The sequence below is a fragment of the Populus alba genome, chromosome 8, assembly GCF_005239225.2.
Source record: "Populus alba chromosome 8, ASM523922v2, whole genome shotgun sequence".
NCBI lineage: Eukaryota > Viridiplantae > Streptophyta > Magnoliopsida > Malpighiales > Salicaceae > Populus > Populus alba.
This window is the reverse complement of record NC_133291.1, coordinates 8029568-8055592: the sequence shown is the minus strand read 5'-3', so window position 1 is coordinate 8055592 and position 26025 is coordinate 8029568. Positions and strand designations below refer to the sequence as shown.

At 33.1% G+C, this 26025-nt stretch overlaps 1 protein-coding gene across 1 annotated transcript; it reads left to right on the top strand.

Moving 5' to 3' along the window:
- The first annotated feature begins 20323 nt into the window (after positions 1-20323).
- On the top strand, positions 20324-21416 carry LOC118039925 (LOB domain-containing protein 42). Its single transcript, XM_035046759.2, has 2 exons — positions 20324-20556; positions 20642-21416. Exons 1-2 carry the CDS (start codon positions 20367-20369, stop codon positions 21184-21186), a joined length of 735 nt encoding a protein of 244 aa, XP_034902650.1. The 5' UTR covers positions 20324-20366; the 3' UTR covers positions 21187-21416.
- The last annotated feature ends 4609 nt before the right edge of the window (positions 21417-26025 follow it).

The window sequence follows — 26025 nt, the reverse complement described above, 5'->3', positions numbered from 1 at the left end:
ACAATATATATATATAGCAATCAAAAGTTTGAGGATTAAATTTGATATCATTAGCAAATAATACAATATTTCTAAATTTTTCACAACTTTCAGGAAAGTTTTCCATTTAAAATAAAAAGAAAATATTTTTCTAAAAACTAAGTTAAAATTTTTTTTGAACTAAAAAATTTTTTTTTTAATTAATTTTTTAATGACAAATAAATACAAAAAATTTTAAAAATATAATTTCTTGAAAACCAATTTTGAAAAAACAAGCACAGACTTATTTGCAGTCCATCCTTCACGTGCTCTTTAGGCGGCGCCATGTTACGCAGCATTCCAAAGATGGTGCACTTGGCAAATTTAGCAAACACAAACCTAATCTAATTTACCGGTAGTTGTATTGGCTAGCGGAACATTTATTAGCTTCCTAGCATTGTTGCTGTCATCGTGTTATTTGGCCAATTTTTTTTATTTATGTGGGTGTCTGGGCCAGCTTGCGCGTACCACAACTAATCTCATTGTTCATTGAACATCCTGCAAACCCAATAAGTATATAAGGTACCACGGGGGTGACAGACGTACATAGTGAGGTTTGAATCCATGATACATAAGAAGAGAATAAGTCTTTTCAACCATTGAGCCAAGACCTCAAGTACATTTTTAGGAGTGCAAGTAGCTTTATTTATGAATTTTTTTTTTTTCTGTTTTCCTACCGTTATGTAGCATTATTGCTGTTATGGTGTTATTAGCTGGGACACTAGTAACTCCAGGTTTTATCGATTTTTATCGCCGGCCACTCCTGCGGGGAAGCGGGACTCTAGACTCGAGATCTTAGCTAGCCAGCGTCTATACTGTGAAGGGAGCAGATGCGTAGAGACGCAGGGTGACAGGGTCTATTGAAGTAGCTTTAGAGCTTAGGCTTTTTCTTAGGCAAGAGAAAAAAAAAAAAAAAAGTTGACTCTGGGCTTCACGTCCTTTTCTTTCACCTTGCCTTCTGTTATTCCTTCTCCTTTTTTCTTTTTTCTTTTTATTATTATTACTTTGGGCGTAACCATTAAATCAATCTATGTCCTTACCTTAAGAATTGACTATCGCCTCTCTTTTTTTTAGAGTGTTTTGGGGAATGTAGTATTGTTGGAAATTGTGATATGTATTTTTTAATGTATAATTTATTTAATGTATAAAATATCATCATCAAAAATAAAATTTACATTTTTTTATATGAATTCACAAAAACAAATTTCCATACTTAATCATATCACATTTCTAAATAGACATTTAGTCATGTAATCATGGTTACAATACAAGTATTTGTGTGCTATTCATCACCAAAAAAAATGTGGTAAACACGATATCATGATGTGTATAAATGTGATATATATGTTAAACTAAAAATTGTAATGATAATTACATTAGAATTGTAGGGTAAAGAAGATTGAGTTTTTTTAAAAAGAAAAAAAACATATCAAAACAATCATCAAAATGCATTAAAAACAATTTAATTACGTAGTTACATTTCTTTTACAAGTCTCCTGAACAACATGAAACCATGATTTCCCCCCTTTATAGCATTTATATCCTGTGCACCACTTATTTTTATTGAATATGATAATATATTTCATTAAAAGTGTTTAATGGAGTATCCGGTGGGGAGTGGGTTATTCACTGGTCAAAAAACTAAAATTTCTAGCTAGAGCCATGCTAATGACTTTGGATTTAGGTTCAGCTGACTCCAGCATTTAAGTCGAGCTAGAAGATCATGGATCGAGTGTGGACGACTCTGGTCTAGGGTCGACATAGGGACGTGATCGTTAATTAAAGATAAGTCGAGAGTCGAGGTCCAGCCCAGGCTACTCAGAAACTGGGTTCATCTAGGATATGGACCTGAGGCGATTGTGGTGAGGGTTGAATATGGTTGCATTTACGATGTTGGATAGCTAGCATGCTAGTTTACTGGCCGGAGGCATAGCAAAAGATTTTTAAAGTGCAAAAAAAAGTTTTAGGTATTGATTATATATCTTTTTAAAAATTAATTTTAATCATGAATTAAGAGTTTTTTTTATCTAATATTGAGTGGTTAAACATTTTATCCAAGTTATCATAGTTTCACCTGTAAAATTCACAAAAATAACCTTAAAAAAAAAATTTAAAAGCTTAAACTGAATTAACTAATGTTGAAAAATAAAATTGATAAAAAAAATAATATTTACTTAAAAAAAAAAAAACTCAAGTCAATAAAATAAACGCGCACAATACAGTTATGCATGTTATCAGATTCAATAAATTTATTATTTAGAAGATTATTTTTTATTTAATTATATGTAACAATAATTTTTTTTTGTCAAATATTTAGTTTGGAAAGTAAAAAATATGTGATAGGAACATGGTGTTAAGGTATAAGTACATTGTATTTTTAAAAAAGGAAAAAATTGAGGGCAGTAAAAGCATTAAACTAAAAAGAAGAAAAACAAATGGTAGCTTGGAACTCTAATTATATATCTGAACGACATAACTAGGAAAAAAGAAAATATGAAATAATCATGGATTAAGTTGAAACCATCCTGCAATTGTTTTGGCTGGCTGGAGAAAAACCAACGGGATTGGACGTCTCTGGTGGCAGGGTACACTCGGAGACAATTAGCTTGGTCTTACATGGACCCATGAGCTAGTGCCATGATGGTGTTGCGCAGAGCATACAAAAAAGACACTCAAATATCTGCAAGTTGAAGCAATGCATGGCAAAGTCCCTTTATAAAAGTGCCACGTTGTTGATTAGTTTTCAGGGAAGGGAGAACGGAAAAGGGCAAGGGGAAACCGGCAAAAGAGAGTAAGGTCAAGTAGAAAAAGGCAAACGGTAACGAAGGACAGGCTAGGTGGGTTAAAAGCCTTTAAGACGGAAAGGGCCAAATTGAGGGTAAAGGACACCGAGAGGAGTACAAAGTCCGAGCATAAGCTAAAAGTTCTCGACTTTATTGCCTGCATGGCATCATATATTTCCCCCCTCTCCAGTTACCTCTATGGTATTTGGAGCTGGGTCCAAACCTCCCTTTTTTTCTTTTTCAGTGACAGATCAAAACAAAATCTACTTTTTTTTTTTTTTTGGTATGCTCTATCTATTTGGATCGATAAATGACGAAATTCGGAGCACACCAGAGTTCAAACTCTGATGATAAAATATCATCTCCAGAATACCCTTTATTCAGCATGAAATTGCAAGATTACAGAAGATCGGAAAAACAGGCGTGTCCCAGTTTTATTAGCTGATTGGGTTCTTACCTTCCAGCTTTGAGATTTGGAGTATTTTAATGTTCTTTGCTCTACTTTCTTCGGTTGATTGCCATGGAAATGACATTGCCACGAAGATACAATTTTTTTGCCAACGAAATGACATATCCTTGGATCTTAATACAGAGCCGTGCTCTTTTGTGATTTCACAGTAGATTCTGAGTTAGGATTTATGTTTTCTTTGAGATAGCAAGTTTAAAATGGACAGCGTAATCTCAATCAAATCCTACATGGCAATGAAAAATTCAATTCTTCTGAAAAGAAAATTAAAATTCATCAGGGATATGAAGGTCGAAAATGCCTGTCTGATTGGGTGTAGTGCATAATCCCTTCAACCTAATGAGGAAAACAAAATCTACATTTTAGGGAACACCTCCTGCGATTTCTTTTCTTTAGCTATTCATGTAATACTTATTTAAATACCATGATAAAGCATTTAATGAGTGATTGCTCGAAATTTCAAGTAATTGAATGTAAAACAGATATTCGTCTAATACATCTTTTTAAATAAAAAAATTTAAGATTAAAACTTATACATATCTATCATCCTTAATTTTTAATATTCTAATATCCCATTAATATAAAATATCTTGTTCATAAGCAAAATATCAAGTAATAAATCGAGTAGCTCAACTAGTTAGGTATTAAATTTGCTCTCCAGTGATCACAATCATTCGAAACTTATATGATTGTTAATTTTAGAGCCCGTAAAATTAGTCAAGGTATACCCAAACTTGTCCGGACATCTATATTAATTTTTTAAAAAAATCAAGCAATGATAATAATAACTTCATAACCACTAAACTTAAAAACTTTATCTAAGAACTTGTTTAACCTGGAAATTTAAATTATTATGTGAAATACTAAAATTTTATGATTATAACTATTTGAAATGTTATTTCATATTATCTTGAGCAAAAGTTTTTTGAATTTAAAAATTATATAAATCCATCATTATTTTGTTTTTTTATTGGTTTAATAAGAAAGAGTAAGAATTGAGATATTCAAATTTCTAATCACTGATAATTAAAACTGTGTTAACATGTTAAAAAAATCATTACAAATTTATCGTGCGACATCACATGTAAATGATTCTTACTCTTTAGAATCGAGAGAGTTTCCTCGAATACATGGTGATTGCAAGCAAGGAGTAGTTGAGGAATCGCATTAGCTAATTCTTTGCAATGTTTTGCTTTGCAATGAAATATCATCGTGCTAGAAATTTGATTTTTCAGAAAAAAAAACATCAATTATACGGAATGAATTTCCCAGTCGTGATTCTTTCTATAGCAATAACATGTGATTTTGATGGCATGCATTGCATTGTCATAAATCACAGTGTAGCATATCAGCTGACATCAATTGCATTTTCCAGTCCAAGCTACGAGTTACTGTTTTTATCACCATTAATTTAGAGTGGTGTCATCCCTACATATTAACTATTTAATAACCTTTCTTTTGAGGCCACGATTTATGTACGAATTCATAATTAGTTTAATTAATCTCGAGCTAATGCTGTGAAAAATTCCATATTCTCCAGATATAGTAAACCCATAAAATCTCAAGTGGATCATCAGTACCAATCAATTCTTAAATTATATACAGATTAATCAAGGTCGATTTCAAACTTGCCTCAAGGGCAAGGCATCACTTGTTTTATTTATCGATGCAAAACTAGAACATCACTGAGAGACAACTAGCCTTTCAAAGATCTGACCTCTATATAGCTAGGCCGTCCTTTTTTCTAATGAATGGTGCAAATTGCAAGCTAGGAAAAAAAAAATAGATTTATTCAGAATGAGGAAAATTCACAAGACTGCATCAAGTTTGATACCTCAGATCGTACGAACTTCATTGATTCAGACAGGATTTCCTTCTTACATACGTCAAGCACGACCAATGTCTCCAACACCGCCGCGAGATTCCCGGCCAGCCATGGCCAAATCCCATGTTTCGACTCAATGTCCAATTAATATGCATCGATATCTCTTTCACTCCAGCTATCCCAAGTAAAGGCGCGTGGGAGTAACAGTTTCTTCTTTGTTTTCACAAACATGACGTAACAGAACAAGATTTAGAAAAAAAATTTAATTGTACTTTCTTTGAATATTTCAGCTGACAGTGATTATTTTAAAAAAAATTTCACTTGTACATTACTTTTTTTTTTCTTTGAAGCTAAATAATATCTTTTTTAATTAACTTTTTGTCGAGTTATATATATATATATATGTTGAATGATTAAAAAAAATCATGAGAATTTTACTTCTCGTTATCTAGCTAAGGATCTTTGAATACTTGAATAACGAGCATGTTTCATTCTATCTAGTTTTTACTTTTAAGTTGACCCACTTGGTAAAAAAAATTGTAAGATAGTATATTCTATTTAAATAATTATTTTAACTTTAAGTAGCATTTAGAAATTGTAGTTATTATAATTTAACTGCGAGGCTAAATTTAAAGATGTTCAAAATTATATTAGGAATACTTCAAAATAATCTTGTTTATGTTGTTTTAAAAAATACATGTTATTGTTTTTCAACAGATTATTATTAATTCCAAAATCTTGATAGCGAAATTAATTAGCATAAGCTTAATATACATGTGTGTAAATTATCAAATGTACTTTTCATACAGCTCGTTATTAGTATCAGTTGCTCTAAGATAAGTAGAATTTGTTAAATTGATCTAGATCAATATAAAAAAATACAAACTTAAAAAAAAAGAAAAATAAAATTTTTATTTATATATTTTATTTTAAAGTGTTTAAATTAATATAAATACAAATAGATTATATACAAGTTAAATTGAAAATACTATTTTATTTTTAATAAATAAAATATATTATTTAACAGAGTTAAATAAGGGGTGAAGATAATAAATTTTGCTTGAGAGGCCAAATTAAGGTAGATAAAAAAAAAAAAAAAAATTTCAGGACCTGGTCTCCTGTCGGCCTTCCCTGAGTTAAATAGTCTTGTAAATTAATGAACAACTTACTAATATGCTTCTACGACACATGTAGGTGAGTAATTGAACAAAAATAAAATAAAATCACATTATTTAGGGGTGTGCAGATTTTATATATATTTTATTTTTGTTTCAAATTTATTTTTGAAAAGGGATCAAAAAGATATGGTAATGATCCAAAATCTTTAGATTTCACTACATGTTGAATTTATATACATAGATCTGATAAGCTGTCAAATATAATATTTTTAGACTCGGCTATGTTAAGTCCAAGTACATATATATTTTGCGAGTTGCGAACTTAATATTTTTTAGCTCAGCAAGCGCATAGTTGAGTCCAGGTACACATGGATCCGGTAAAGTGCCTAACCAAGCATCTCTAGGCACATACTACACGCTGGGCTCTGTATCTCCAGGTTTAGCAGGTTGTCAAACCCAACATCTATGAGCTGAGCATCTCGTCGAACTCAATTATATGTAAAATTGATGTTCTTTTTTGGTATTTTATCGACCACAAAAGTTCGTTTTTTTTCATAACGCTTGATATAAAACACCAAGATCAAGAATACTCATCTCCTCACACCTTTCAGTGCACAAAAATCGTTTAAAAAAACTTGACACGTATTTCACATTAATAGTGTATAAGGAGTATTTATCCATCTTTCATACATGCATCAAATATTTTTTTTTTATTAATATTATCACGGTAAGATAACATTCTAGTCCCTCTTATGTGGAGGTTAACGGTTTCCATTCTTTACAGCATATTTATTTTAAAGTTTTTTTGTAAAATTTCATTGCTTTTTTTTTCTTAAGAAGAATAATTATTCAATCAAGTTTTTTAAATTCATTAAATATGATATTTTACAGGTATCAATTATTTATAATTAAGATTAATAAAAATAAAATAAATTATAAAAATAGAAATATTAACTAATTATTCAAAATCTACTCCTAGGCTAATCTTTGTACATCATCGATTATAAAAGCGATTTTTGTGAATGAATTGTAGCTAAATCAACCACATTAATGTATTATTGTTGTCAGCAGGTCTTACATGCGGACATCTATTTTATAACTAAATAATTAAATGGACACGTATTGATAATTAAGAGAATGATTGGTAAACTACATTTAAATAGTAGTGCAAAGACCCTACTCAAGAAAAGAGGCGCGTGGGCGTGAGTTTTCAACATGATGACCGACATACGGCAGAATTCAAACTGAATTCTCTTGGCTAATGCCAAGGAGTCAATGTTAGTTTCAGTAATTTAGTTGTGAAACCTGGTCAAAAATAAAGTTATCTCTTAACAAGATCAGCCTTGTTGGCAATATGCTTATACAAAATGAATTTAAAGGGAGGAAAAATCAACGGTAGTCTGCCATTTTTCTCGTCACGTGGGCCAGTGTGGGTGTGCATGAGAGAAGAAGAGTAAGAGGCTCCCTCTATCACTCTCTCCCCTTCAGCTACATGACAGTGCGCGCGCGAGAGAGAGAGAGAGAGAGAGATTTTTGAGCCTGGAATCCAAACAATCAAACCAACTTATTCCAGCCAAGTAGCAAAATTTCTTGAGAGAAAACTGAGAATTATAAGAGTGTCAAATAGAAAGTTAAAACGAGTTGGGTTTTGAAAGCTTTATGCGGGTTAATTAATTATCAGGCGAGATGTCGTTTGGCAGCTCTAGGAGAATCATGTACTCTACATCTCTGGTGGTGGTCCTGGTCATGTTTGTGTTACAGATTTGGGTCTGCGGTGTCTCCAACTGTAAGGCAGGAGCAATAAGGTTACTTCAAGAGAATGGTATGGCAAAGTTTAGAGAGAGCGGCAATAATATTACTGCAAATAATTACAAGAGCAAAGAAGAATACTTCAGGAAGTACTTCAATGAAAGAGGTAACACTTCTCATGGTTTCAACAAAACTGAGAAAGGATTTGAAGAGAGCAAAAGAAGAGTGCCCAGTTGCCCAGATCCTCTCCATAACTAGTTGAATTACTCATTTTTCATTTTTTTCTTCTTATTTTCCCGGTATTTTTGCTGAATCTTGTCCAAAATACCCACGTTTTTCTCATCGCTTTCGTGCTAGAATCTTGACTAGTGTCTGTAATTCAGGAGGGAAAAACTTGGGTATTTTGTCATGTCAAGTCCTTTTCTTTTGCATGTAAGATCATAAAAATGGAGGATGATGATATTTATAGAAGCTGAGAATTTGTTTTATATATAGTGATTACACCATGGAAAAATTTGTTTTGCTTTAATCTGTCTCTACGCACAACAATTGGAATCCTTTTGAGTTCATCTTTTCTTTTAAGAAGAACTAGTTAGAGAGACGAGTACACGTGGTAGGCATTGTAATTACAGATATTGTTGCTTTTCACTATAGCAATCTAAAGATTTGCTTTGCTCTTTACATCACTATCATCGAATATTGATTGTTTGCAACAGTGTCAATGAGATATCATGGAAGGTTTTATCTTTTCTTTCTGGGTAAGATGAGGTAATAACTTTATTCAGTGTTGAGTCTCCGGTTTTTGCATTTTCTGGCATATTCTTCCCGTACTTTTCTTCTCCTCCTTCGGTAAGTTTTTCATAGATTAGTGTTCTAGTCTATTCCTCATCTTTCCCCAACAAATAAATACTGATCGTCGATCACGTGCTTTCTCTGCTTTCAAAGTCCTGCCGGCATCTATTAGATTTTACTTCACAGCAGTCGTTTTGGTTAAGAGATCTAAGCCGTTAAATCTATGGACTCTTGTTGCAAGTCCCAAGCGTTGACTCTCACCAGTTGACAGCTGATTAGACGAAACACTGTAAGTAAGAAAAGAGAGAGAACTCGCTCTTCTTCCTATGGTGCCGTTGAGGATGGTATGGTAATTGAAGCAAGATACTTGCGTTGTAAATGTAATTTACGGAGAAAGATTTTGCAAACGTCAGACATGAAAAATCTAGAGGTTAACACCACAAAGATTTCATAAGATATATAGTAATTAGAGCACATGCAGTTGAATGTTAGATTGGACTTTAGTTTTCATAGATTAATATGTTTAGTTTAGAAACTTTAAAGTATATATAGTTTTCTATTGCTACTCCCAGTTGACTTTTTGTCCTGTTGTGAAGAAGGGCACAAGGATAAGTTATTATCGGCTGTACAGTGGAAAAGAGGCGGAAATCTTTTCTTCCTTTTTCTTAGTTCTCTCTAAAAAGTGGAGGAGGAGGTAGGCAATTTACCTGGCTAATAGCTTGCGAGCTTTTCGTCAATTATTTGTGCTCTTTTTCTATACGTATGTGTGTGTGTATCAGATATTCGAACAATCTAAGATGGCCTGTCTTGTTCAGTTGCTAGTTAAAACACAAAAACCCTTAATTAGCAGTGGTGTTTGTCGCATCTTTTAACTAAACCCTGCCTTGTTAGGGAAACGTCGGATTTCGAAATATTTATTGATAAGTGATTTATCACTCTCTAGATACTAATTTTTCCCTCCCTCCCTCCCTCCCCCCCCCTTTCTTAAATAATGATAATAGGTTTAACGAAAATTGAGTTATTCAATAGGGGATAGTATTATTAATGAAACATTTAAAGGTACTCTACTAAAAATCATAGCGTTAAACACTCTAGAATCTTTCTTTTTTACGGTCTCCGACCTCCCACTGTCTCACCTTTTAATAATCTAAACCTCAAAACTCTTGGTTAAAGTTCCAAATTTTAATATGAGAGACCTCCTTCCAGTACTATTCCAGGGATATTTATTGTCTACTTTCTTTATTTTTATATCCCAGTCAATAACGTATGATTAATACTAATCTGGGTACCAAGTTGCAGGGGATTGATTATCTGTGTTTTAACTAGCAAATTACTTACTACAACACTAATGATGTTGCGTAAGATTATTTCATGGGCATATTACAATATTCTTGGATTGTAATTATAAAATATGCATGTTCTTTGTATTTTGCGTGAACAAAACAAAGGTGTCTTCTCTCGTTCTCTGGTAATTTTGGGTGGTATTAGGGGGGCGAGAGAGAGAGAGTTCAAAAATGCAGAGAAACCAACGTCAGAAAGCTCCACGTATTATGCGGCGTAAGAAGTTGAAAAAGCTGCAAGTGATTCTGTAGCCGTGTTAATCTGTCTTTTTGCATCTTGGATTTGGAATCAAACTGATTCTGCCCTCTCACAAATCCTCCCATTGAAGACAATGTAGCTCACCAACGCCCCTATGTATTGGTTCTCAATGATAAACGCGTTGTGTTTATATTATTATTCCTTTCAGGTAAATTAAATATATGTTTTAGAGAAATTATTTTCTGTGTAAAAAATATTTTTTAAAAAACATAACTTAATGATTTGATATTTCCTTCCAAAAAAAAATATTTTAAAAAATAATTTCAATCCCATTATTAAACACTCACTAATTTTCATCTCCAATTTAATATTTGGCTTGATCTCTTCGTTTTCCTTTTCAAAATTTTAGAGCAGTTACGGGGAAAACGTTTTCTATAAATATACTAGTTTAAATGTGGATAGTTTGCTTAAAATTCGACTTGAAATGAACAAGCGATTGTGATTTAGACTCGGTATGCGGAAATTAATCCACAAATTCTATGGTTATACCTCTTGCATGTGGACTATATAGTATATAATCGTTGAGTGGGAAGATTAGGCAAAATAGCCAATAGCTATCAAGAGGACCAATGTACACATGCCTCCTTGTGTACAGGACATCGGAGATGGGCCGGTACAGGACTTGAGCGTGTGTCAAAAAGCCTCGAAGCTGGTGTCAATATAACCATGTTTTTTGCTTTTTTGCCAATGAATGGAATTCTCATGGTGGCAGCACTAAAGAGGTGGTTTTTTGGGCCCCCGGAGCAGAGCTGAAAATTCACGGGCCATCATTCAATGAGTCTAAAGTCTACAGAAGCCCAATAGGTAGGTAGCCCACTTCTTTTATTTAATTTGTTAGACTCAATTAATCCCAACACAGCACAGGCCGGCAACTGCCGCATCGCGGAAGAAGCTGTTAACCAGTAGAGCATGTTAAAAAATGATGAACAAAATAAATTAATTGGTGCATAAGCATCTGTTCAGAAAGCTCGCCAGAAACATGCATGGTCGGTCACCGGTGTGCTAAGCCTGTGGTTTTGTAAAAGAATATCTTGAAAAACCAGGAGGGTTTTCTGATAATATTACAAAATGCCCATAGTTAGGCAGCAAAGATTCCCTTCATAATATACCACCACTCAAGCATCCACACTGAAAAAGAAATGCAATTATTTATAGACTTACCAGTTTGGAGACGGCTCCTATTCTGATTATGCTCATAAGATGTTCGATTGATTGTGTCTACAAGGGCTGCGATTCGGCAATTGCTGTCATACCTGGATCGATGGTTCCTATATGTTGGGGTCCGCGGTCAAAAGACCATCTTGCTCTCTCTTTGGACTCTCAAATACGCGGGGTTTCTATATTGCCGAAACTTGCAAATCCAAAGCTATTAACAACTGCTTTTTCGGAAGTCCCAAAGTGAATGCCTGGGCCGAAGTCTCAATCTTAATATTACGTCCAAAGCACACTGTCTTGAGACTTGGGTCCCAGGATATTCATAATTTTCACAACCCAAATTACGTGCATCCTCTAGTAGTTAGTAAATTTTGAGATACAGGTACTAAATTGAATAATTCGAAAATATAGGGACTTTAAAATGTGTATATATAATAGCTGAAGAAAATGAAAATCCTCGACAAGGCCGCCGCCGCCTCTTGTCTCTATGGGGAACCGCCACTGAAGCCCGTAACATGCATGTAACTAACCACATAATCCTTAATCAACCATTTCCAGCATGTTAGAAGAGGAGATGCGTCATGGATCGAGCATTTCCTGTAAACATTGGATACCATTTTCATCTGTTGCCTCATCAGCCCTTTAATTAATGATCACTTGCTTATGCGCCTTAAATTTGAGTCGACCGGTATTATGAAGTCCTTGGTAATTCTATTCTATTCTTTTCTTTTCTTTTCCTTTTGTTTTATGAGGTCGTACTAATAATATTCGTACTTTGGAAAGGAACAAAACAACGTTGGAGAAATTAATGGGATTCGCTTCCACTTCTCCAAGTTCCAATATTTCTTGGCATATTAGCACGTGAAAGCTTAAGAAGATGAAGGATCAACGAAATTAATATTTTATTACTACAAACGAAAAAAAATAAAAATCACTGGTTGACAATTAGAAACCGGCCTTTCTTAAATAACAATTTAAGCAATAAGTTAACCTAGATCATATGCATATCAAAAGTATATTCGTGTAATTTGATTTATGTAGTAGACGCTAATATTATGATAAATTGTGCATAAAAATTTATAAACAATATGATTATTTAAAAGGAAAAAAGACACGGAATTGCATTCTTATTTATATATATATACGGTCCGCTCGAATCCTCTATTTCAAATTAAATCAACTCAATTCGTTTATTTTTAATTATAGGTGGTTTGAGATCTCCCCTCCAATTGCGTTCTAAAGAGTGGCTGATATGTACTTCTAGAAAAGGCATTTAATTACTAACATAATTGATAGAAGGAGACGAGTAATTTTATAATTTTCACGCTTAATTTGATACTCATTTATGCCAAGATTTGGCAAAAATGCAATAGGTTAAGCTATTATAAGTAACGCAACCTATAAAAAAAAATAAGGATTATTGTACTTGTAGTAGCGCAGATATTCAAAAATAATTCTAGAACATTACGCTAGTCGGAGCAATATTTTTTACCAACCGCAGCCACTGTTGCAATTACGCGGCTGCTAATATTACCAGCCAAGTGCGCAATCAAGCAACTTGCGAGGGGAAATTTTGTTGGAAAAATAATGGAAATGATAATAACTCAAGGTTTAATTTTAGGTTGAATAAGTTGGAAGTGAAGAAATGATGAATAATTAGTTGGGTTCTTATTATTTTTTGTCAATTTAGGATTTTGTTGAAAATTTAGAGAAAATTAAATTAATGTATTGTTAATAATAATTAGGGCATTAAATATTGATGTTATTTGTGCTTGAATTGAATAAATATTAGGTGGTTAGTTGAGTACAAATTGATTTTTATTAATTTTATAGTTTAATTGAAAATTTAAGGAAAAATGAATTTGGGTGAAATTGATTGGATTATGTTGGGTGATGTTAGGCTGGAGGAAATGTTGACGATGAACATGTCAGGTCAAAGTTACAAGTGAATGATGAGGGTGAGGAAGGCGAGAGCGATGAAGAAGAGGTAGTTTTGAAACCTAAACTTGACTTGGAATGTATAATTTTTGCATCACTTTTAAGAGTTTAGTGTTGATAATCATGTTTGGTTGTTGTTCGTAGGAGAAAGATGATGATGAGTAAGCTAATGACTAGGAGCAACCGAGGATGCAAAGATGAAGTATTGAGCAACTTGGTGTAGAATTGCGTAGATTATAATTACTTGTGCATTTATAGCTTTTAAATAGCAGCTCCGTTTTTAGCTTTTGTTTAGATTTAGCTTAGGACAAAACCAAAGCATCCATGGATCTCATAGGGTGGTATGTACTTATTTAATCTTTTCATGTTCAACAGAGCAGTTTGGGTTTTAAAATGAAGTAATTTCCTCTAATATGTGTTTTGTGGGTGCTTTTATGTTGCATCGGTTGTTTATCATTATCTATCATTTATTTATTTATTAACATGGATGTTCGGTCCAGCTTGTACGAACCTCAATTAATTTCTCGAACCTTAAAATTGATGATCATGCAGGCCTCAAGTAGCCATTATATTAGAAACCATAGGGTTTGAACCCGAGATCATAAGGGAAGCAAACATCTTAATCTTAAATTTTTATTATTAGAACACTTATTAGATGATTATTATCTATAATTTACTAATTGCTCATGATGTGAGCAACTGTTTATATTGGGTTTGATAAAGCTTACAAGCTTAGTATGGTGTTTGTTTATGTGACCATGAAAAGATTTTGTTCTTTGACATCTTGTTTATTTGATTCAATCCCGACCCTTAGTGGCTACGTGCATTTGTTAATGTCTAATGAGAATGGTTTCTAATTCGTGTCCATTCTTTTAATATTTGAAGATGCTTTTTGTCAGGGCTTTAAGTTTATTGGGAATAAGTATTGGATTAAAGATTATAATAAAAAAATAATTGAAAACGCAAAAATAATTGCTGATAGTTTTCAATTTTTAGAATTTTTTTCCTCTTAATAACTTCTAATGCCGACAAGTTTACCAAGGAAAAATCAGAGGTAAAATTTGAGTTTTGGGTGCAAATATTTCATTAATGATTTGTCAGTATTATAAATTGCTAACGAAATAAATAAAAATTTCAATGAGATGTTTTTGGACAATTTTATTCATTGCAATTGCTAGTATATCATCGAAAGTTTCCTTAAATACCAATGAAATATTCCATCAATATTTTCTAATTTTCTTGTGCAATGTAATTTCTCTTGCTAAATAATTTACACGAGCTAGATGCGTTTGCTAATCACTTAGAAATTAATACCAACCGATTTGCAATGAAATCTTAATGTTGCAATTGAAAAGAATGGTTGCAAATTAGCTCATACAAGTATATTGTAAAATTTACAACATAAAAAATCTGGTTGTAACTTTCTTTGCAAATAGCACCTTTCTTTGCAAATGTTCCTTTTCTTTTACTAAAGTATCTTTTTTTTTAATCTTAAATTTCGAATCTCTTTTGTAGCATCAACGGATTAAATTTTTCTACCTTTTCTCTACTAAGTCTAAATATAATTTTTTATTTATTTATGTGGGTGTCCGAGTCAGCTTGCGCGTACCACGACTAATCTCACGGCTCACTGAACATCCTGCAAACCTAGTGAGCATGTAAGGCACCACGGGGTAACATGCGTGCACGGTGAGGTTTGAACCCAGGATACAGAGGAAGGGAACAAATCCCTTTAACCGCTGGGCCAATACCTCAAGTGCAAGCATAGTTATTAAACCCGGCCCGGCCCGGCGGGTCAACCCGGGACCCGGTGGCTGGACCGGTTCGGGTTTAATAAAAGACCGGCTGTGGCAACAGCCCGGCCAAACCCGGGCGACCCGGTGGGTCGACCCGGGACCCGGGTGACCCGGACGAGACCCGGACAAGACCCGGGTTTTTTTTTTTTTTTAAATATGGGATAAAAAAAATTGGTTTAAATATTTCAACTTAAAATGATAACATAGTATCTTTTCAAAGTGGGGTTTAAAGCCCTTTCATATATATACTCTATGTTTACATGAAAAAAATCATGTTTTTTCAATGTGGGATTTGAAACCCATTAGTATATATACTCTATGTTCCCAAGGAAAAAATCATGTTTTTTCAATGTGGGATAAAAAACCTTTTGGTTTAAATACTTCAACTTAAAGGGATAACATAGTATTTTTTCAATGTGGGATTTGAAGCCCTTTCATATATATACTCTATGTTCCTATGAAAAAAGTTATGATTTTTCAATGTGGGATTTGAAACCCATTAGTATAAATACTCTATGTTCCCAAGGAAAAAATCATGTTTTTTCAATGTGGGATTTGAAACCTATTGGTATATATCTTCTATGTTCCCATGAAAAAAGTTATGTTTTTTCAATGTGGGATAAAAAAACATAGAGTATATATATGAAAGGGCTTCAAATCCCACATTGAAAAGATAATATGTTATCCTTTTAAGTTGAAGTATTTAAACCAAAAGGTTTTTTATCCCACATTGAAAAAACATGATTTTTTCCTTGGGAACATAGAGTATATATACCAATGGGTTTCAAATCCCACATTGAAAAAACATGATTTTTTTTCATGTAAACATAGAGTATATATATGAAAGGGCTTTAAACCCCACTTTGAAAAGATACTATGTTATCTCTTTAAGTTGAAGTATTTAAACCAAAAGGTTTTTTATCCCACATTGAAAAAACATGATTTTTTCCTTGGGAACATAGAGTATATATACTAATGGGTTTCAAATCCCACATTGAAAAAACATGATTTTTTCATGTAAACATAGAGTATATATATGAAAGGGCTTTAAACCCTACTTTGAAAAGATACTATGTTATCATTTTAAGTTGAAATATTTAAACCAATTTTTTTATCCCATATTTTACATGGATTTTTTCATATAAAATATTAATTTTTTTTAATCAACCCGGATAATCCGGGTTGACCCGGGTTAACCCGGGTTGACCCATGAAACCCGAGACCCGGCCCCTTGGCCGGGTCAACCTCCGGGCCGGGTTTAATAACTATGAGTGCAAGTCTATATATAAATTAATCCTGCACCATGCATCACAAAAGGCACAACAAGTCATATATCTCCACCCACCAAAGCAGCCACCATGAAAACCAGAGGCCAAATGAAACATACTGCTATAAATATTCAACACACAACTTTAAAACATCAGGCATGACAGCTAGCAATGCAAAGAAGGAGAATTCCGAAAATGGTGCTCTGTGATTTTGCAACTACTCATTTGACGTGACCAGATCAAATATACTAACTTCGGTTCGATTTTATTCTTTACCATATATATCTGCTGTATTGTAAGCAAAAGTTCAGGATGTTTTCTTCCATGCACATTGCAGTTTCAAGCGCTATCAACTGTCACTTTCGAAATATCACCTCGATCATGTAGAATTGCCTCTAATTTTATACACGCAAAACCTCATCTATGCATCCACTTCATTAAAAGCACCGACCAACCACCAAATTGGTGCTTGATCTCAACAAATGTATCAATTGACTCGATTATTTTAATTTTATTTATGTATGCACTTCAATTTCCAACTTCTTCTGCAGTTCTTTTGGTACATTATCAGACAAGAAAGTCTTGGTTCCAGCTATTTGTTCTTTCGTTTTTAGAACATTGTCATCTATTATTAATCAATGTCGCATGTATATTGTCTGGCCGCTTAGATCAAAGTTTGAAAAAACTAATAATAAGAAAATTTCATAACTCATAATTAAGAGTACTTTAATTTAACGTTTTATTTCTTGTGTGTCATTGTTTTGTGGTTTTTCAAGGCTTTTTTCTAATTTTTTTTCTCTCGTTTCTTACAAGGTATATATATTACAATGGGTGCACCAATTGACATATATTCCCTTACAGTGTTGCTCATAGAGATTCAGGTTCGAGGATTTCAATCTTTTGGAAAAAACGGGGAAAAAAAACCATCCAGTAAAATATATATTTACTGGTCAGTAATGCACTCTGAACATTAATTAAATCTAATGGATGTGAAATTATCCACGCATGTTTAAAAATATTTATTGACCCTACCATTTTCTAATTATAATTTATTCACACAAACAACTCTAAGCCTTCTTCCTCGTTTTGTTAAAGGTTGCAACATAAAGATATCATCAATTAATTAACGTCCCCAATATTCAAGGTAGCAAAAATCTCAATGTGTCGATTTTGGCATTTTATTCATCATTTCAAATGTTTAAGATTTTATATCGTTGTCCATGGAAGTTCAGACGCAACTGAAAATGTAAAAAAGTAAAAATAAAAGAATAAAAAAATCATTTTTTCTAAAGTGAAAAATGTCCATATTTTCTAAATGAAAATGAAAAATCTTTAGATAACATATGATTTTCTAAACATAAATAAAACTGAATAAAAAAATTGAGTAAATAATATGATGTAAATCCTATCATACCTCTTGTTTGTTTTTACGTCTCAAAAGATTTTTAAAAAAAATTAAATTTTTTTTATTTGTTTTAAATTAATATATTTTAATATTTTTAAATTATTTTAATATATTAATATTAAAAATATTTTTTAAAAAATCATAACTACACTACAAATATTCATTTCTATTTCTGAAACCACTGGTGTTTCGCACAAGGCGCCCACAGTACCAGCACAAACCTTTTTTATTTTTATCTTGCTTCCATGTACGGACCCCTGAAAACCGGGGAGCTTTTGAGTTTGCAAGCAGCCATAATTTCTTTTAAACAAATAATAAGACGTGGCGATCCGCACGAATTATTATGTCCGAGCTTGTGCTCTACACGTGCCTCGTTCCAATTTGTGCGTCTTCTCCGCCCATTTCTGCTTCTCCATTCGTCTTTTCCTCAAACTACTGCCTTCTCCACAAGATGGAACTGCGAAGTGGAACGAAAGTTAACGGTGTATTTGTTTAATATTATGATAAATTTTGTTATTATAATTTTATAAAAATTATTTTTAGTTGGTATTGGTTTGATAAAATATATGTTTAGTTAAAATTAAAGTTTAATAAAAAAAATTAATTTGTTTTGTTAAAAATACTTTGTAAATTAAGTTTGGGTAATAAAATGACTATAAAAAATATATTTAATATTAATGGTTTTTAATTATAATATTATAAATTTAATTATTATTACATCATAAATAAATAATACTTCATAAAAAAGTTTTTTTTTATTGTTTCATTATACTATTTACAATCTTATCATATACAAAATCTATCCAAAAAAGTCTATGTTATCCATGAATTTATGAGCGTGCAACAACATCAATAAAAAATAATTGGGAATAAAATTGAAATTGTGATCAAATACTATAAATATTACGTTATCATGTGATCTTCTTTTAATGTAATTATATAGTATCATTGATGTCATTATAATCATATACATTGTTGGCATGAAAACCTAGTAGTGTACATGGTTAATTAACCTACTTCACAACATTAAAAGTGCACAATATTATAAATAACAACAATCAACAACACCCAAACTTTAATTTATGTGTAATTAAATAAGTTTTTAGTTAAAGATTTGTAAAAAAAAAAAAAAAAAAAAAACCATGTTATCTACTTCACAACACCTTCTCTTTTTGTTCCCAGACCAGTTTCCAGGGTCCTCTTATTGTTGTACGTGCCTCCAAATACAACACAGATCTGTAAATAGATTCTAAGACAACATATATGATATTGTGAGACACAATAAAAAAAACTGTAGTTGAATCCTTTTTTATTCTGCAACGACAAAACAAAGAGAAGTAGGATCAAGTTTTAATTTTAAAGAATAAAGGAATGAAAAAGATGTTCATTGTGTAAGCAATAAACATCACTTAATCAAAATACCTTTTTAAATAGATCTACAATAAATTGGAGAAACTTATCGAGCAAAAGAAAGGAAGGAAAATTAATTTTGACAGGAGAGGAGAGGAGATGGTTGGAGAAGACAAAGCTCTGGAATTCTCAGGAGAGAGATGATGAATTTACCCGGTCCATAAAGCGTTGCAAGATAATTTTTTCAATGATTTTTAAGATGAATAATTATTGAGGTAATGAATCATTGCTGGTGGTATGAGAAAAGGAGTTATTCTGGAAGTTTGTTATTCCAATTATTTTTTTCTCTGTTATCTTCACTGTATGTGTTTTTGTCGATGGATTTAGAAAATAATGTGATAAGTTTGCAGCTGATTTATCTTGCTTTTTTAAAAACTGAGATTCAACCTCAATTCTTAGTGAATCAAATCAAAATCAAACACAATTTCAACCATAACCAAACATAAATTTTATGGTTCAATTAAAATTTACCCACAACCACACTATCAAAAATAACCTAAATCCACCGTAGAAAAATTTGAATGTTAAAATTATTTTATATTTGTCTATTCAAGCCTTTTTTTTAGTATAAAAATATATAATGGGAGTCAGCTCCAATATTTAAAGAAGACTTTGTACCATCTTTTTATTCTTTGGTGGGTGAAAACACTCATTAATTAATAATTAATATTTTATTTTTTTATAGAGTGATTGAATATTGTGCTTTCCATAAATTTAAATGCTAAAAAGTGTATAGTGGTACATCTGTAATAAAGTTTATGCATGTAGGGCAAAATACTAACCAAGGAAAACGACTGGAGAATCAGAGGCTTTTCCAAGGAAAGCACCCTTCCTAAACAAGAAAAGATTAGGAACAAAACCCCTGGTTTTCAGCAAATCTAGTTTAATCCCAAAACACCACTCCTTCGGAAACCACTGCGCCTTTTGCATCCCACCAACCCTTTGCCCTTAAATACTTCCCTTCATCCCCCCCTTACCCATCCCTCTCTCTCCATCTCCGTTCAATAAACCCCTCCTCTCTGTAAATCAGAAACATTAATAACCATGAGAATGAGCTGCAATGGCTGCAGGGTCCTCCGTAAAGGTTGCAGTGATAACTGCACCATTAGACCTTGCCTTCAATGGATCAAAACCCCTGATTCTCAAGCCAATGCCACTTTATTCTTGGCCAAGTTCTATGGTCGTGCTGGCCTCGTCAATCTCATTGAAGCCGGCCCCCCAAAACTCCGCCCAGGTATAAATTACCATTCCATCTGGTTTTGTATACATATTTTTCTAGCAAATTTTAGGTCTGATTTTGTTATTGGCTTTGCATGCAGCTATATTTAGGTCATTGCTATATGAGGCGTGTGGCCGGATAGTGAATCCGGTCCATGGTTCAGTAGGCATGCTTTGTTCAGGTAATTGGACCCAATGCCAAGCAGCCGTTGATGCGGTGCTCAAAGGGTCACCCATCGTGTCACTGCCTTCCTCTTCTGAAGTTCCAGCACCACACTTGATCTCTTCTCTCAACACCTACGACATACGCCACGTGCCCAGGGACCAAGACTCCCCCGAACTAACCAAATCCAAGAACCAGACCCGGTTCAAGCGGTCCATTGCCACCAGGCCCAATTCACAGTCTGAACCAACGAGCAGGGTCAACCCGGGTGAGTGGGGATTTCAACCGGTGCGTGATTCAAGGTTGGGTCATTTGGGAAATGGGGGTAGTTATATAAAAGATGAGGATAGCATATTTTCTGTTGAAACAGTGGAGGGTTCTTCGTGGAGTCAGGTAGAACCGGACAGGTTCTTCAAATTTAATGGACAAGGTGATGACAGTGATGTCCGTTTGGATCTGACTCTTGGTTTGGTTTCAGAGTAGTACAAGTTAAAGATGGGACCTGTACGTAGAATATTGACTTGAGGCATGCAGGTGTGCTACCTTAGCTTCATGAGATCACGCATGGCGAAGCAATTTTGACGACTCAAACGGACAGCGATGAGGTTTTATGATTATTTGAACTTCTTTTACTAGCATAAATATATTGTAGGAATAATTTATTCTTATTTAAGAAAAATCATGAAAAACTTAGAAGAAAAGGCACATACAATATTAGGGATATATAATTTTACCTTTTGTTAATTCGGATTGCTTAAATGAAATCAACAAAATATTTCATCTCGAATGTGTCTCCATCCTTTTGTTTTGTGGTCAGACTTCAGTATTGAATGCTCTCTGCTCATTAAAAAATCTTTATATGAGCTTTGCTTATTAATTAATCTTTCCAGTACCGACGTACCATTATTTTCCTTTTGATTAACCTTGTACTTTTTTTAGAGAAATTAATAAATATTAGCTACCTATGGATGATAAATAATGGTGGACATACAATATCATGTCCATTGTGCATGTATTTGGTCGTGAATTCACTCCACGTAATGTGGTGGTTCTGTAAGGGTTCAGACAGCTGCTCTTCGTGAAAGAATCTAGGGGATTGTTTCCAAGTCTCATCGCATGTATTGGCTATAATGCTCCAGGTGGACACAGCGCCACTCATTTCTGCCCCCATCAATTAATTTGTTGCAGGACCGTGACTCCTTTCACTCTCACAGTCAAGGAGTATCGATTAAAATATTTTCCTTAAGCCATAGCTGGCTGGCTGGCTGGCTGGCTGGCCTATAAATGAGTAAAGAGTAAACTTTTAACTGATTGTACGTAATTCTACTTGGCAGTTTTCAACCATTCCCTTAATTACCCTAATGGCTGCAGCTTTTTTAATTTAATTTCTTAATTTTTGTTTATACTCATTTTTTGGCCCATATAAACAAAAAATCAGGAAAAAATTGAGAAAAACAATTGAAAGAAAATAAAAAATATATATCGGTGAGAAAATTATACCAGAATACATAGAAAATTGTTGAAGACTTGTTGAGAAAAATCAAATTTATAAAAATAAAAAGTTTGACAACATATTTTTGACTAATAAAGACCCTATTAGCAAAGAAAATTCAATTTAAGGAGAAAATTTTAAAATTGAATGTTTAAGGACTCAATTAGAATTTGTCAAGGTTTATTTTAATTTATTGAGGGCTTAATTGCAAGAAAAATTATTTTTTAAAGTCAATTTTAGCTTTGATTGGTAGAAATTGAAGATCGGGGTCGAATTGCAATTTTTACGAGTTAATTTGGTAAAAAAAAAGGCTTAATTGCATAAATATTTAAGTTTAATGGGCAATTAAAGACTTTATTGAAGATATAAAAAACAAATGATCAAATGGAAAACGCACGTGAATATAGGTTTGAAATTCACCAAATCAAGGGTCATATTGAAAAAATTAAAAGTTTGTTGGTCAATTAAGGGTCAAAATGCATAAATTTAGAACCAAGGACTAAAAAGAAAAAAAGGACAACTCAGGGGCTTATGATTGGGTTTGTGGAGATGAAATTGCATGAAATTAAAAATTTAAAGGCGATTATAGGTGACATTAAGATAAATTAGAAGAATAGGGGCTTAATTGAAATTTTTCAATCCCAATTCAAAACCCTAAACGATGCGTCATTTAGACTTAAATAAGAGAAGGTGAGTGACTCGTTGTTCGATCGATTAACCTTTGTTTTTGACAGTTTTGGTTGATTAAGTTGATAACTTTAAAAACATGAATGTGAAGTTACAGACCTCCAACTTAAAACATGTTGGATTCAAATGAAATGTATACCTTGCTTCTACCATTTTCAGGTGGTCTTAGGAGATGACGACGTTAAAATTTCTCCAATGAGGTTTTGAAAATAGGCAACCTATTCAGTTCTGACAGTTTTGGTTGATCGAGTTGGTAACTTCAAACGTATGAATATAAAGCTAAAAACATCTAAATTGAACAAGGTTGGATTCAACTAGAAGGTGTACATCCCCACTACAAACTTCAGGTGAATTCAGGTGACTATGATGTCATAATTACTCTTACGAAGACTTGGAAGTGGACAACTAGTCAGCCTTGACAACGCAACTATCATGCACAAACTGACCTATTTTTTGTTTATTCACATGCAAAGCCTTCTTAATGAGTCTTTATCAAAGGCTTACAATACTTCTTTCAAGATCAAGAGATCAGAAATGAATTCAAAAACTCTCGAAACCCTAGCAAAGCCTTATAAATACTCCTCAATCTTAGATAAAAAAAGGAAAGAAAAAAAAAGAAAAGAGTAGTTGTTCTAGATATAACTTGTTAAGCTTGTTCATGCATAAAATGAGTTTAGAAAACTAATTTTAAATTCATGTTGCATAAACATATAGGCTGTTTTAAGTTATTTATTTTTAGATTTAGTATCTCAAGTTTAATTTTAATGTTTTGATTTTTTTTCATTAGTTTTTTGAAATCATATTTTAGAGGCAAAAAATGCTATTTTTGGGTTTAACATTAGCTCTCTCATGGTTGCATTTTTGTATGGGTTTTTAAACAATTTCTTTGTATTTCTGAGAATAACATTGTCTTCTATCTTTGATTTGAAGTTGAAAACACAGCAGTGTTTTCGGCAACAGTAGACGAGCACAACAGTAACTTGAGAGCGTGTTCGGTAGAGTGGTTGCGATTGTTTTTTAAATAATTTTTTGTGTCAAAATGCATGCTAATAATATTGTTTTTATTTTTAAAAAATTATTTTTAAAATCAGCACATTAAAATAATTTGAAAAAACTAAAAACATATTAATTTAAAATTAAAAAAAAAATTAAAAAACAAATTGAATTTTTTTAAAAATATTTTTGAAACAAATAAACAAATTAACTGCATTAATATTGACAGTAATAGCAGCAGCTCCTTAGAAACAATCAGCCTCCGTATCAGGAACTTTTTTAATTTTTTTTAAAATATTTTTGAAACATGTCGCACCCGACATTGCGGCGGCCTTAAAAATTAATTTTAAATATTTGGAAAGAATGGATTTCTGGCATCCTGTTCTTTAATGTGGATATTCTTGTTTAAGGAGTCGCCACCTAGTATTATGGTCACTAGGAACCCTAACTGGTCAACAGAGATTCTATGGTTCGGGACTGGTTACGTAAAAGGGAAGATATTATCACCCCTTAAACGTCCTGCCTGAGGCAGGCTGCATTGCTGGTTTCGTCTTAAATTGCTAAATGTTTTATTAATTTATGTTATGAAAATTTGCTTATAATATTCCTGACTCTGGCGCCAGTGAATATTTAACTACGAATATTTCCAACTCTGGCGTTGGTAAATATTACGTAGCTATAAAAATAAATTTACATCAGTATTATTATTTTTTATTCCCGACTCTGGCGCAAGTGAATAAATAAATAATAATACATTTTTTTTTATGCACATATTTCTTATTTTTTTCTAGCTAAATAAAATTGAATAAACGAATAAAAATAATATAAATTTAAACCGGTATTTTTATTCCTAACTCTGGCGTTAGTGAATAAATCAATAAACTTACATTATTTTTATTTATGCATACACATTTTTTTATTTTTTATTTTTCTCTGCCTCTTTTTTATTTTTCTGTTTTTTTTTTTTTACGGCTGGGCCGCGGTAGACCCAGCCCAGCATATATAATCTTTTTGGGGCTGGGCTGGGCTAGACCCAGCCCAGCATATGTACATTGGTGGCTGGGCCCAGCTCAGCCCACAGGGGCTGGGCCAAGCCCAGCCGGATCGGCTTGGGTCACTGGCCCAAGCCAGTGACCCGGCACAAAAACTGAAAGGCACGCGTGACTTGTTCACGCGTGCACGAACGCTGGTGAAGGTAATTAAATTACCTTCACAGTGTTCTTATAACACTTAAATTATTTCCTTGAAACGAAGATGCAAAAAACAAAACAAAAAAAAGGACGAAATCATACCTGCTTCTGGCAACCGGAGATACTTGCAACGTTGGTGGTGATCCTCTCCTATTGTTCCCTCTAGTTTAACGCTGAAAAGATGATGCCGGCTTGCTGTGTTTTGTTTTGAGTGTTTTAGCTTTTGTGCAGGGGCGTCTGCGGAGTGACTAGTAATTGCGGGATCAATTATCTAGGTATACTGATGTTCCTTTTCTTGTAGGGACGAAAACCATCGGCCGATCTAGTGACTCTCCTCTCGCCTTTTCCCTTTCTCTGTATCGCTTTTTTTTTGGGTTTTTATCTCTGTTTCTGTACTGTGATTTGCTCTGTTTCTGGGTTCTGTGTATTTTTGGTTCTGTTTTTGATTGCTCTGTTTGCTTTCTGGGAATTCTGGGTTTCTCTTTCGTATCTTCTTTTTTTTTTTTTTTCTATATGGTTTTTAGTCTCTCATTTATAGAGATTTCCCAAGCTTGCCTCTAATCAGTCCTACCTTTGCAGGACTGTATCCTCCACGAACGAGATCGTGTGCAAAGGACTCGTTCCACGATTGAATTTGTTGCAGATTTTCAGGTCTCCGGTTGAATCGGGATAAGAAGATCACACGGTTGGTCCACCAGCCACGACAGCGTTTCGGCAGCAACGGACTCCACCAGGAACCACAACGTTTTCAAGTAACCCATGGACAGTTTCAGTTTGACCCCCGAACATTGGAAATTTTGCAATTGGACCCCTGAGCAATTAAAACATTTCTTTCAATTTTGCCCTTTTTGGATAAATTTCAATTAAGTCCCTGAATTTATTTAATTAATTAAATCAAAGTTTAATTAAGTCTTGAAACTTATTAATTCTTCTAATTTCATTAATTAAACTAATCCAAAA